Source organism: Dryas octopetala, chromosome 2 (genome assembly GCF_963921425.1).
Source record: "Dryas octopetala chromosome 2, drDryOcto1.1, whole genome shotgun sequence".
NCBI lineage: Eukaryota > Viridiplantae > Streptophyta > Magnoliopsida > Rosales > Rosaceae > Dryas > Dryas octopetala.
In genome coordinates, this window is record NC_141367.1 from 19,931,161 (window position 1) to 19,945,559 (window position 14,399).

The 14,399-nt window shown below is 32.9% G+C and overlaps 1 protein-coding gene and 1 pseudogene across 1 annotated transcript; one reads left to right on the forward strand and one right to left on the reverse strand.

The window, feature by feature from the left end:
- Positions 1-10,283: 10,283 nt before the first annotated feature.
- TDR1 (Integrase-type DNA-binding superfamily protein) lies at positions 10,284-10,808 on the forward strand. The gene has a single exon (XM_086232386.1). The coding sequence runs from the start codon at positions 10,284-10,286 to the stop codon at positions 10,785-10,787; it is 504 nt and encodes a 167-aa protein (XP_086088512.1). The 3' UTR covers positions 10,788-10,808.
- Positions 10,809-13,269: 2,461 nt separating this feature from the next.
- LOC147293866 (ethylene-responsive transcription factor ERF096 pseudogene) lies at positions 13,270-13,884 on the reverse strand (annotated as a pseudogene).
- Positions 13,885-14,399: the final 515 nt, after the last annotated feature.

Here is a 14,399-nt window from a genome sequence, read left to right on the forward strand (position 1 = left end):
AGTCCTAATCAAACTTTGAAACACTTTTCCAAGTTTCCAACTACCAATATAATATTTATCTTCATATGAAACTAATTTCCAGTACTCTTTGTGGGACATCCAAGAAAAGGTTATGGATTTGTAAATTGATTCATAGGACTGAAACTGCCTAAATACAAAGTTTCATCAACAGTAAATTCGTTTAGATCGCAAAGTTGGGATTGGGAGTCCTGTTCTGGTCGCCATGTTCTAGGACATTGAACCCAATTTTCTTTGTACGTCATGTTTCTTTGCTTTATTTTTTTGAACGAGGAAAACTTTCTATGTATGATCCACTTTTTTTGATTGAGCATAAAAGCATTAGATAAAACTCAAAATATGTAATTACTTGTATAACAAGTAAAATTTGACTTTTTTTATTTATTTATTGCACTCATGAAGGTTTGGGTGAGAACATCTAAATTTATAACTTATACCATGCTCATCCTATACCTGTGCATGTTCTTAATTTGCCCTCATGAAGATTTGGACTAGAAAATTTTGATCTGGATGTCTCACCAAATTTATCTCCTTCTTAATTTGCCATTTTTACTTTTTAGAATAATATAAACTCTAACGATTCACTTTTATATAAGGTACAAGGCATTAAGATAAAACATAAATATATACAATCATTTGAATAATTATTTTGTATAACTGAAATAATAGTGTAACTAATTCATGTGTTATAATCTATGTTGATGTTATTAATATTATATCTTACATATATAAAATCGTCGTTCATCATAATATTACAATTCGTAAATTAGTTACACCACACAACAGTATATAGGTTATACATCTAAATATATATATATATATATGCTCACCACGTACTTGTTCTTTTATCATTGGACTAGATGTGAGCGCAGGTTGTTTGCTTTTTTTTTTTTTTTTAAACTTAATGGTTCTTCTCTTTTTGGAATTTTCAATTAATATTAAAATTGGAGTTGGTAATAAACAAGGTATTAAATTTTGAAAATTTCATTTTTTTAGGGTTCCGAAATCGAAACACATGTTTAATAATTTTTCGAGAAGATTTCGCCGAAATTTTTGAAATTTCAGCGAAATATATCGAAATTATCAAAATTCTCATATTTTCTATTTTTTCTAACTTCAGAAATTCACAAAAAATAGCTCGAGATTCCAAATAATTCACCGAAAAATTCTACGGACTCATATTGATGAGTACTAATTTCCTATAACCTGAAAATTGTCAAATTCCTTTCAAAAAAATTATGAAAAATCCTGCTCTTATAATTTAATACTGAAAAAAAAAATAATCGTCAAATTTTTGAATTTTCATTTTCTAAAATTCATTTCCACACAACTAAGCTCTAGAACCACAACCAAAGGTCGAAGTTAGTTAAAATAAATTTAAAGAAATTTCTAATTCCTTTAAACAAACCTTAAAACAAATTTGAAAAATTTAAGTAACAAAATTACCATAAGCCAAAATTTGGGTTGTTACACTTAGTGAAGACAAAGCTTGGCTAGGTAAGAGGCACGGGAAAAAAGGAAGGAAATATTAAAAAAAAAAAAAAAAGACTAAAGAGAGAGGAACGAGGAAAAAAAGTAAGGAAAAAAAAAAAGGAGGGGGGGTTTGGGGCCTTCGGGCAATTGGAAAGAAAAAAAAAATTTGAGATTTCATTTAGTTATTTTAAACCTGAAACTTTAATATATTTCAATATAAAAAAATAATTAAAAGTATCCTAAAGAGCCTAAAACCTAATATCCTAAAGAATATAGAGTATATAGGGTTTAATGTATAGATTATAGAGTATAAAGAGTATTAGGGTATATAGAATATATAGAGTATTAAGGTTTATATTTTAGTGTATAATTAAATTATATAGTATAAAGAATATACTAATTTTGTTTATTCATTATACTAATTTTATTTAACAGTATTTACTCCAGCGCGCATTATATTCATCTTATATCACATGAAACCTACTATATAATTTGATTTCCTCAATATTTTTTTATCAATTTAGTAGATAATATGTTAAATAAACATATAGTAAAGTTTCATTAAAAATTTTCATATTTTGATAGTAATTTCTGTCGTTTCCGTCTAATTTTTGTCCAAATTTAAAAATCTTTGAAATTTCCATCGAAATTCGAAATTTAATTCCTTGGTAACAAAGGGGCCCTTCTATTATGAAAATGTCAAGTTTTGTTTTTACGAGTGTTGGACGATTTTCCACAGCTAGCTAGCTTCTTGGTCCTACTAAACACGGTTTAAAAGCAATTTTAAAAATTAATCCCCAATACCAAAAACAAGTAATGTGCTGGATCTGAGCTCATCATATATGTAATATGCTCCCTTCTCCTTTGTGCTTAATTGCGTATGGCCTAACGTGTGCTAGTCAGTCAGGTTAAAAGGGTAAAATAATTAAAGTGTCGCTATTTGCACACACTCGTCACTTAATTAGTAAATTTATAAAATTATCTTAATGTAAAAAGACATAAAAGGACAATTCACACACCTCATCTCTTTCTCACTTTCCCTCTCTCCACTCTCCCTTTCTCTGTCTATCTGGCCCGATCAGAAACTCCCACCCCAACATTGAAGCTCCCAGCCTCCCTCCCTCCTTCTTTCCCTCCCCCACTTCACCTGACCCACCCAGCCCCTCCCCCCTCTCTCTCTACAAACCAAGGTATCTAGAATGGCTTCTTGAAATGGTATGGGCTTTTCCTTTTGGCCATGGGTATTTAAAGGGAAATCGCCTAATTGGTATCACATAACTCATTACCGTGACCATTTTTTTGTCATCCAAAAACAACTTTACAGCACGATTAGCTTTTGCAAACAAAGTTGGCTATAAAACTTGAAAGGATAAAGCACCAGAATAATTTACTTTAATTTAGTTCCCCAAAATTGCAAATCTAGAAACTAATATCTCCTAGCTTATGTAGGATGGCTATGGCCTTATCTGGGAATGCATAGCACTAGGGAGAGAGAGAGAGAGAGGTTGGGTAGGTCGGGTGAAGGGGGGAGGTGGTCGGGGTGAGGGTGAGGGAGATGGAGAGGGAACGGCTGGGTGTAGGGGTGGGCACGGTACGATATGGGACGGTATGAGCCTCATACCGATACCATACCGAAATTTTTATTCGGTACGGTATTGACACTTTTAAAACTGATACCATACCATACCAGTGTTCTATGAGTTCGGTATGGTTCGGTATGGTTTCGGTATGTGCCAACATTTTAAACTTCTTTTTTTTTTTGTCAAAAAACAACATTTAACAACCAAAAAGACATACTCTCAATCCCTTGCACTTTTATTCTTACATATTAATTGTCAATCATTTGCTAGTAATTGTCTAACTCTAATATTACATTGTAAATATTTGGTTGTATATAATTAAATCACAAACAATAACAGCATAAAATAGAATGCAGTGTGCACTGAGTTATTCAGTTACAACTTACAAACAAAAAATATTTTTTCCCAACCAAAAGATAAAACAAAACCCAACCTGACAGTCCTCAAAGCCAAAATAGTTAAGCCTTATGACTTATTACAAAGTACAAACAATAAAAAACAATAGTAGTACTTAAGCCTTATGGCTTATTAGTTATTACAAGCAGTCAACACAATGGTAGTTAGTACTTAAGCCTTATGGCTTATTACAAACAACCAAGACAAATAAACAATAGTAGTTATTATAAACAATAAACACTACTTAGTTAGTATTTGCAGGCTGCAACATCACCAAACAGTCTACACTATTTTCCCTTTCCCTTTGCCCAAATAGCCACTAATATGGAAATACTTAATTAAAAAAATATTAAATAATTAAATTAAATATAATTCGGTACAGTACGGTATATTACGATATTGAAAGTTTCATACCTATACCATACCGATTTAGAATCGGTATGATACAGTATCGGTACAGTATGTAATCGAAATTATTTTTCGATATAAAATTGACACGGTACGGTATGGTACGGGTTCGGTTTCGGTATTTCAGTAGTAAATGCTCACCTCTAGCTGGGTGTGTTTTTTTTTTTTTTTTTAATTGATGGGGTGTGTTGGATGATAGAGTGTATTGTGGTGAGAAATTTTCTGAAATTGATAAAATAGGGATATTTTAGTAATTGGGAAGGGTATGTACGAGAAAATTCAATTGTGAGAAAATATAGTGTGAAGTGAAAAAAAAAATGAGAAAATGGTATGCAAAAAGAAAAAAAATGTGTGCAAATAACAACACTCAATAATTAAGGGCTAGTCAGCTTTGTCTACTACAAGACTAGTTTTTGAACTCTTCGGCTCCGTTTGTTTGACTGGAATCCTAGAATAAAAAATAATAATTGCACTCCTATTCTTGTCTATTCCAGAATGTAATGGGTTTTTAATTCATATTCCAATGTTTGGAACAAAAATATAATCAAAGTTAAGAGAAGACTTGTTGTTTCTATTCTAGTGTTTGATAATATTTCTTATTATATTTTCTAATTTGGTAATTGAGACATATCAATATAATAGGAAAGATATGTACCATAATTATGTGTCTGGTAATCTTTTCTATTATATTTTCTCAATAATGCTAATTGTCCAACATTTTTTTTTTCCACATTTGTATCTCACCTTATGTGTTATTATTTTACTGGAAGGGTATTTCCTTTTCTTTTTTAGGTTTTATTTTTTATTTTTTAGTGTCCAATGTATGAATGTCATGTAAGGTGATATGAAATTGTGGTATAAAAATGTGGTAAGTATAGCATTGTTGAAAATTAAAGATATAGCCAAATAATAAAATAATATATATGATAATTTTTACATTCTAAATTAACTATTAGTAAACTATTTAAAACCCCCACTTTTGAACTTGAATAATTCAAAACCTCCAGCCTTAATTAAATTAATTCAAAACCCCCTATTAAGGATTTAATCTCTCCCAAAACCCCTAGTCAACTATATCCAGCTAGGTTTGACCCCTTTTTGTTTTCAATATTCCAAATATTCCAATTATAACCTTGAAAAAATATCAAGGCCAGCTATTTTGGAAATCGCTTTCTCTCTCCCCCAACCCGATCTCTCTCTTCTCTCTCATCACTCTTTCTCCCTGCGCCTGTTGACTGGTGATATCGTCGTTGTCCGGCAACGGTTGCTAGCGAGACCACCATCATTAGCTTCGTCTCTCTCTCCTCTTCCTCCATCTGCCATCACTCTCCCCGATTCATGCCCAAACAACCCAAATCGCCGTGACCAGATCAGTGGTGCTCGCCGGCGATCTGCCTTTTTCGGCAGAGTTGGAATGCCAAACCACCCAAGCCTTCTTCATCTCGACGTCCTGAGCACGATGGTGTGCTCGGATTCTCCATCCGATCAGCCACGGCGACAGATCGAAGCCACAAAGGTCGCGGCTTCTCCGCCGGCGATCTGCCTTTTTCGGTAGCCATTTCCGACGAGTCAGGTATCTATCTTCTTCACCTCGTTGTGCTCTTCAATTATATGTATTTGGATTGGTCCAATTGTTGAAGAAAGAAGAAAACCCAAATCAAACCTCACGACCACTGCGGCTGCTCCGCCGCAAGTGGTGGCGATTAAAACCTTATTTTATTCATTTTTTATATGGTTATTGTGTGCTCTGTAGTTCTGTCGCTGACAAACTTTTTTTGTGTTCAATGCGCATGAATTTTGATTGCAATTTGTGTTTGTAAATATCATGAAAATGAAAATTCAGTTTCATTTGGTTCATATGTATGTTTTGTTGGAAGATTAAGTCTTGTTTTGTTTGCTTGTTTTGTTGGAATAAGGGTTATATAATTATATATGTACGTATATATGTATGTTTGTATCATGAAAATTCATGCTTTTTATCTGCTTGTTTTGTACAATGTGAAAATACAGTAGTTGGATAGGGAACTTTAAGCCTACATTTATTGATTAAACAGTTTCAGTTCGTGAAACATGAGTTTTAAATGAATTTTGAATTAAATTATGGTTCTGAAATATGATGAATCAAATTTGCAGGTAGAAACAAATCGAGGCAGTGGCGACTGTCGTGTACTCGTCGCGCGTGAGGTGATCGGACAACGTTGTCTAGGGTTTCAGTTTCACTAAATTCAATTTCACTGAATTCAGTTTCAGTGCATTTAGTGAACTGAATTTAAATTTAAAGAATGCAATGAAACTGAATTCACTGAAATTGAATTCAGACTGAAACTAAATTTCGTCTATAGTGAAACACTGAATTGATATAATTGTTATTTTTTGTCAAGTAAATGTGTAACTTTTTTAGTGAAGTGTAATTGTTTTAGTGAAGATGTAATTTTTTTTTAATTAAGGTGTAATTGCATTTTAGTCAAGGTGTAATTGTTCATCACTTAATTCAGTTTCAGTAAGTGAATTCATAACTTAATTCTTCAATTCCGTGTAATTGAATTTCTGAAATTCAGTTTCAGTGTAATTCAATTCCTGAAATTTAGTTTTAGTGTAACTGAATTCTTGAAATTCAGTTTTAGTGTAATGAAATTCAATTTCAGTGTTTGATTTTAGTTTTAGCCAAATATTGAGTTTTAGCAAAAACTTCAATTCTATAAAATAAAAAAATAAAAATAGTTTCACCAAAATTCAGTTACAGTGATGTCAGCGCGTGTCAGCATGCGTCAGCGCGCGTCAGAAGGGTAATTTAGGATTATAAGTTATAGGGGGTTTTAGGGGATTAAAATTAAAAAAATTTAGGGGATTATAGGAGATTATAATTTAGGCAAATTTAGGGGATTATAAGGGATTATAATTTAGGCAAATTTTTTAGGTGATTAGGGGGTTTAAAATTACGGACTAATTAACTATTGAATAGAAATACCACCCCCCTCATGGTATTTCTATTCCTCATTTTTTATGGAATTGATTTGCAGTAAACTGGGGTCAATTCCTTAGTTTTGTTTCATTTCCAATCAACTAAACATTAAGTCTTCTTGGAATAGAATCTAATTCTCATTCCAAATTTTGGATTACGGCCAAACAAACATGACATTCGTTTAGAGAAGATAGGGACTCACAGTTATTGTAGCCATTGTTATTGACAAAAATTTGTTCTTATGAGGTTGCGATTAACTTAAATTGCTTAGGGCCAATTTTATAGTGCTGCGAAATAAAGCGATTATGAGAAAAAGTAACTCTCACCTGCTTATTTTGAACTCTCAAAACAGCTTGTTTTAATTTTAATTTTGAAAATAAACAGCTTCTAGTTTATTTACCAAATATCTTTGGGTTGAAGAATTTTAAAATAAACTGCTTAGTTTGATCACACTTTAATACCAAACTGGGCCTTAATGAGGTGCAAAGTTTTAATCTTGACTTAAGAACTACCTCTTTCAGATGTTTTACCCGAGGGCGGAGCTATTCATATGCCACAATTGGCAATAGTTTGATTAGTTTCCCCATTATTTTTCAACCCATTTAATGTATATATGGCATAATCATCAATTTGAAGAGAAAAATTCAATAATTAAGCATTTGGTCCTCTCACTCTCCATAAATGATGCTTTGTGTTTTAGTTTTTGGTACCCCAAATATTAAAATTTGGCTCTGCCCTGATTTTACCAAACAAAGTTTGCCCTTATCCCTTAAAGAAAATACAAGAAATTACGTTTGGTTGCTTGCCAACTGCCAAGGCAGTACATCTTTTTCTACCCCAGTTAGTCAGATATTTACTTAGCATTCCAATAAGCTTTAAAAATTTTCATTCATAAATATTATTAGATCAATAACTAATTATTTTTTTATTAACAATAGTATAGGTGAAAATGCCCAATTACTTTTCTTTTTCTTTTGTTATTCTTGTGTGAACTCTTCTTTTATATTCATTCAATGATGCAAATACATGTTAAAAGCAGCTAAGCGAAAATGGATTTATTAGAATAAATTATTATGTGTAATCGATATATTATTACTTTGTATTATTAATTCAACGTGTCATAATATAGATAAATATTATAAATATTATATTATACTAATATAAATATATCGTCTAATTATATCTTTACATGTTAAATTAATTACATTATATAACGATATATCGATTACACTCAATAATTTTTTTAACTAAAATTACGTGCCGGCCCAAATTTATTAGCCAGCAAAGAAAAAACAGAAAACAAAACAAATTCTGTTGTAGGCCGCGGTTTCCGCACGGGGATTAAGGGCCACTGTTTTCAAGGATGTAATCAGTGATGAAACAGGAGGTGAGGACCCAGATCCTCCAGGAAGTCAACAAAGAAAAGAATAGAAAAATAACTCTACCAAGAATCTTTGCCAAATAAAGAAAGAATATTTTTCTCCTATTTTTTTATTTCTTCTTAATCACTAGAGCCAAATTTAATATTGGATTGACTCGTAGGAAATTTATTAGGTTAGTGAATTAAGTTTTGATATCCAAACATTTAGGAACATAATTTACGTTTACATTTAGAGGTTAAAATTGCAAATCTTTACCCATTTTTATTGAAAATGTATCAAATTATTAGTGATACAAGAAAAACTTGTGTAGGGAGTCTCTTGCCATCTCATTTTGTTGAGAGACACAACTATCTACTCATAATTTGACACTTGTTCAATTTTATTTATTTTTTCTCTCTAAAAAAATTAATTTCCTTGAGATTTTTAAATTTTTTTTAATTCACCTTTGATAAAATAAAATAAAATTAAAAAAACTAAACAAACCAAGAACCCCATTCATCGCCCAGCAAATCCACCACTTCTGACCAGCGGCACCATCACCGACAGCTCCACCGTTGATGCTGCCATCCCTTCCCCTTTTTCTCTTCACCATCTTGATAAGTAATGTCATCTAGACTTTCTTTGCACAAAAAAGGGCCAAAGTAAAATAGAGATCGAACTTTGACCCAAGTATGAGGATGAATGTTCTTGGCCATTAAAGTTATAAGTCTCGATATCTTCTTAATTTTATAATTTCTAAAAAAGAGTAAAATAGTCTTTTTATAATACAAATCAGCTAGGATTAATACAAGTGTTGAAGAAAAAGACAAAAAAAATTCAATTTTAGACTTCAAAAGAGATCATTTGGGCATAAAATCTTGACAGTCAAAGGAGAACAAGTTCTATGTAAAATTTGAATCCTACTTTAATCCTATATATGCCACTCTTTAATACTCAAGGATTTTCTTTCATTGTTTCAAAGAATATAATATACCTAAGATCATTTTATTATTCTTAATTATTGTCTTTTCTTTGCTTTTTTAATGAAAAATGTTAAATGATTACCTTTTCTAACCATAATTAACTGATAATATTAGGTGGAAACGTGAATTCACTTGTTGTATCAATTATTACAGTCAATTGTAATTAACATATTAATTTTTAATTAACAATATTGTCAAACTGTCAATTTGAATCATTAATTAGCTTGATCTCTTAACATAATGTTTGGTTCATATTGACTATATGACACTTTATATTGAATATGATATAATTTGAATATTTGATATGATTTGAAAAATCTCAAATCCTAATCGCTTCAATGATCAAAGCATATTACTAAGTATATCTGTATATGTAGTACAGCAAAAGGACAGACAATAGCAGGCGACTGAAATTCCATCAAGCAGGAGAAAATACCGTCATACCTTATCTCACTGTTTCTGTGTTTCCAATTTTGACCTTTCAACAAATGTTTGTCTGGTTTATTAAAGGTTGTAATATTCTTATAAGCTAAAGATGAAATCACTTACGCATTCATATTCTGTGGGTCCAACTCTCCCAATCTTATTGATATGGGAATCAAGGATACATTCTTGTGTAAATGACAAAGTGACTATAGCAGTTCACATTGGACCACTAACAATATTACCAACCCACCAGAGTCTATTATTCCCATGATATTATGAGCAAGAAAAGCTAGAATTCAATGCCTATCAAAGAAAAAGAGATTTACTTGCACAAACCTTTTTTGAATTTCTTCATAGAAAGAGTCGAAGAATCGAATTTTTACACCGCCATTCTATCCCCCTATATGATAATAATTAATATATATGAAGAAGATCAAAGCACCTTCCAAGAAATGCTTGGATTAGGCTTGGTCAACCCACGTTCATGTGGACTCACATTATAATCACAGTAAAAGATGCATACATGTCATATGACCCCATTTCTCACAACATCAAACACCTATAAATGCACCAATCAGTCCGATTACAAATTTGAAACCAGAAGCAAAAGGGTACTTTTGAACTATACAGAGGAATTACAGAGGAATTAAGTAAATTAATATTCAAGGCCTCAAACATGGAAGACCCTCGCAGAGGGAAGCAAGCAAAGGATGAGGAGATCAAGGGGGCAGGTGGGAGCGAAGAGGTGAGGTACAGGGGAGTCCGGAGGCGTCCGTGGGGGAAGTTTGCGTCGGAGATTCGAGACCCTTCGAGGCAAGGGGCTCGGCAGTGGCTTGGGACATTTGACACAGCTGAGGAGGCTGCAAGGGCTTATGATAGGGCTGCTTTTAACATGAGGGGTCATCTTGCCATTCTCAACTTTCCCAATGAGTACTATTCTCGAGTCATGGGGTGTCCTCCTCATCCTCCCAGATTCTCATCTTCTTCTTCTTCTTCTTCTTCTTCATCATCATCATCATCATTCTCTTCTTCTTCTTCGAATTCATATTCTGCGGCTGTTGGGGGTCTTGAGAGGGGAAGTTCATCTGGTGGACAAGGAAGGCAAGTGTTTGAGTTTGAGTATTTGGATGAAAAGGTGTTGGAGGACCTTCTTGATTCACAAGAAGACAGAAATAAATGAATATATGAAAGTGCAAATGTGTGCCATTGAGTTCTGTAACTCTTTTTTTTCTTGATGTTTGAATTTCCCTAATGTTCAGTGAGTTGAACCCTTTTCCCTTCTATATATTTAATACTTTTGCATAATTTTTTTAGTATCACTAAACATAATATGATCGTTCTTAATGATAATTTAGTTTATTAGATGACATTCGGTTTCTTTTGAAAAGATTATAAGTTTAAATCTCATGAACTAACAGTTTATTAATAAAAATAAAACAACATAACATGCCGACTATCAAGCATGTATAATACGTACAAATGTAAATGTAGTAGGTGAGAAAGTTCGATATCAAAGTCCAATAGAGATGTATGTGGTCAAAAAGTGTGATGGGTTAGAAAGTCCCACATCAATACTAATAGGAATTGTAGAAGAATCCAACATAAAATAGCTGTTTTAGTTCATGTCATAATGCATTTGTTAGTGCCCTCAGTAATAACTATAATATGACATATAATTAGACAAACAGAGTTTAAGGTTTACTGTTTAGTTGTTTAACAGTCTCTTAGAAATTACTAGGGGAGTTTGGGGAGTGTAAATAGCACTTCCCTAATTCTAAATCCAAAAGGTGGTCTGTTGGCGGATCATCTAGATTATATTTTAGTCTCCTTGGTGAAAGGCATGAGGATTGGGTCATTATAAATTTAGTGTATCTGGGGCAGAGACAGTTGAGGACTTTGGCTAATTGTACAACTCACAAAACGCAACAGGAAACAGCGAATCTTGTTTTCAAAGTGATATACATAAACAGAGAATCTTTTTTAATCAAATTCTTTCTCAGATGAAGATCATATGTAATTAAATTCCCAAGAAACAAGCTAGTAATGTAATGGAATCCCATTAATCCAGACGGGGGATCTATATATAAAGGCTAAGAATATATATCACTGCTGATAGGACAACTGAAAGCACTTGTCTTGAAGTTGTTTAACAATGTTAATGTCCCAAGCAAGCACAAGTGGTCAAATGCTGGGATTGTTGACAGCCACAACCTCCTTCAGCCCTAAACAAGAATGACCCAAAACAGATAAACTGTTCTGTTCAACAATATGATCAAGATTGAAGAGCACTAACAAGTATCTTCCTATCCATGTCAAAATTCGTTTCCCTTATCTCTGTTATGAGATTTAAATTAAGTCTATATCTAGAGCTTTTTGAACTCTATAGAGCAGTCTGTTTTGGAAATAAGAACTTTAGAAAACATAAACGGACTCCTCTATAAGCATAATACTTGTTGATCAGGGATCTAGCAAATTGTAGCAATCAATAAAATTAATGATTGGAACCATCTATTTTTTAAATTAGCATTCAAAAAATATCCTTATAGAATAATTAAGCTAAACCGAAAAGTGAACCATTTAACTTAGAAGCTCCATCTACAGAAATATTTTAGCCATATGATTAATTATTATTGATCATGACTTTCTATATTTATAACATTGTGTTTGTCTATTTAATGTAAATAATTAAATGACTAATTAAGGTTTTTGTAGGATGATTTTTGAAGTGGAACCTAACAATTGGATGGTTTATATCACTGAACTACATTGTAGGCATAACTTACAATGTGGTCTTTATTAACCATTGATTAAGAAAAATTTTATTTGAATGTATAGTCTAAATTGACATTTGACAATATAATATGTAAAAGAACATTACATTTTTATGTATATATAACTTCTAGTGATATTCCATATGTGGGATCCCTTCCACTCAACCCTATCTCTATCCGCTCAAGAACGACAAATTGAAAGGCTTTTGTTATTTTTGAATATTTGCTTATTTAAGATTTAGGGTTTAGTTCTCGGATATGAATATTGGGCAGCAGTATATATCATAATAAACAAGGTAAAAACACACACACAACACTAAAAAAAGAAATTGGCAATCCACTCAATCTGCTTCACTAAATATGACAATCTTCTCAAGAGCTTTTCAATTTGCTTGAGCGGAATGAGATCCCACGTGTGAGAGTCTGGGACTTAATTAAAGATGTTCATATGTGTGCAGGTGTCATATATACACATAAATGTTTTCATGTCAAACAGTATGACAATGTAAAATATTCATGTTGATTTGATTAATTAATTCAAATTCAGTGTGGTCCAAATTCATTATCTGATAAGGAAATATCAACATATATATATATATATATTTTGCCACTACCATATATATAATTATATATATATAAATATATTATATTGCACAGTTTCCATAAGCCAACTGCTATCGTGCTTACACTTCAATTAGATGCAATTATAAATGATGGATTGGAAATTAGAGGTCCAAGGCAGAGCTAATTGCAATGTATTTTCTGGGTTGTGCAGATCATACATTTGTAAATTGAAAATCGACATAATAAAAAAGCTTAGCACACTAGACTTTTTCTAGATTCTTTATAATTGACAATGACAAACAAATGCATGCATGCAAAAGGTGATGATCAGAATCTTGAATTATATCAACCAAGAAAAGATAAAAAGGCATCATTGACATTGGTAGCTGTGCCTTCCATAATAGACGATGGGTAACTGCTCATCAAGCCAAAAAGGAATACCGGTCATGATATGTCACACTATTTTTTGTTCTTCTTTTCTTCATATTCAAGCAGATCCTCTAGAACCTTGTCATCCAAGTACTCTAACTCAAGAACTTCATTTCCATGCTGACCCCTAGCAGACATTGAAGATGAAGAGGATGAAAAAGCTGCTGCTGCTGATGATGAAGATGAAGAACCACTAGCAGCTGATGATGAAGATGAAGAAACACCAGCAGCTGATGATGAAGATGAAGAACCACCAGCAGCTGATGAAGGGTATTCATTGGGAAAATTCAAAATGGCCAAAGCACCCCTCATGGCATAAGCAGCTCTATCATAAGCTCTAGCAGCCTCTTCTGCCGTGTTAAAAGTCCCGAGCCAAACACGAGCCCCGTGCCTATTCGAGTCACGAATCTCCGCCGCGTACTTGCCCCAGGGCCGCCTCCGCACGCCCCGGTACCGGACCTCTCCGGCTTCCTTCTCTTCCACGACCTTTCCTCTGGGGTCCTGATCTGCCATGTGCTTATATTATTTGCTACTCTGTGTTGCATGGCTAACAAACCTACTGGGGAATAGCATATATATATTGGGTAAATTAAAGAAGCACTAGTTGTGGGCTACAGTGTATCAAATTTTAGGGGGATCCACATTTGTCCACGTGTCATAAATAATGGCTGAGAAATTCTTGGCACGTGTTTAAGAGAAGCTTCCATAATGACCATAAATATTGAGCCATGAATCCATTGTATCCGGATGGTCAAGGTGATGGCTTTCGATTGCTAAGAAGCCCTGTTTTGTAATCTCTCACTTTATGGGTTTGTTTGTGATTGGGACGGAGAAAGGTAAATGCAGTTCAGCATGTCACAACGTTTGGAACCGTTGGCATCCGTATGCGGGTCCTACCGGTCAGGTCATTTCACTTTAAACTATTAATATGTTTTGTCTCGTAAGGATAAGAATTAATTATCTAATAACAGAACATATCAAATAATAAAATTAATATTATTTTGTTATTTTGTACATAGTATTAGGAG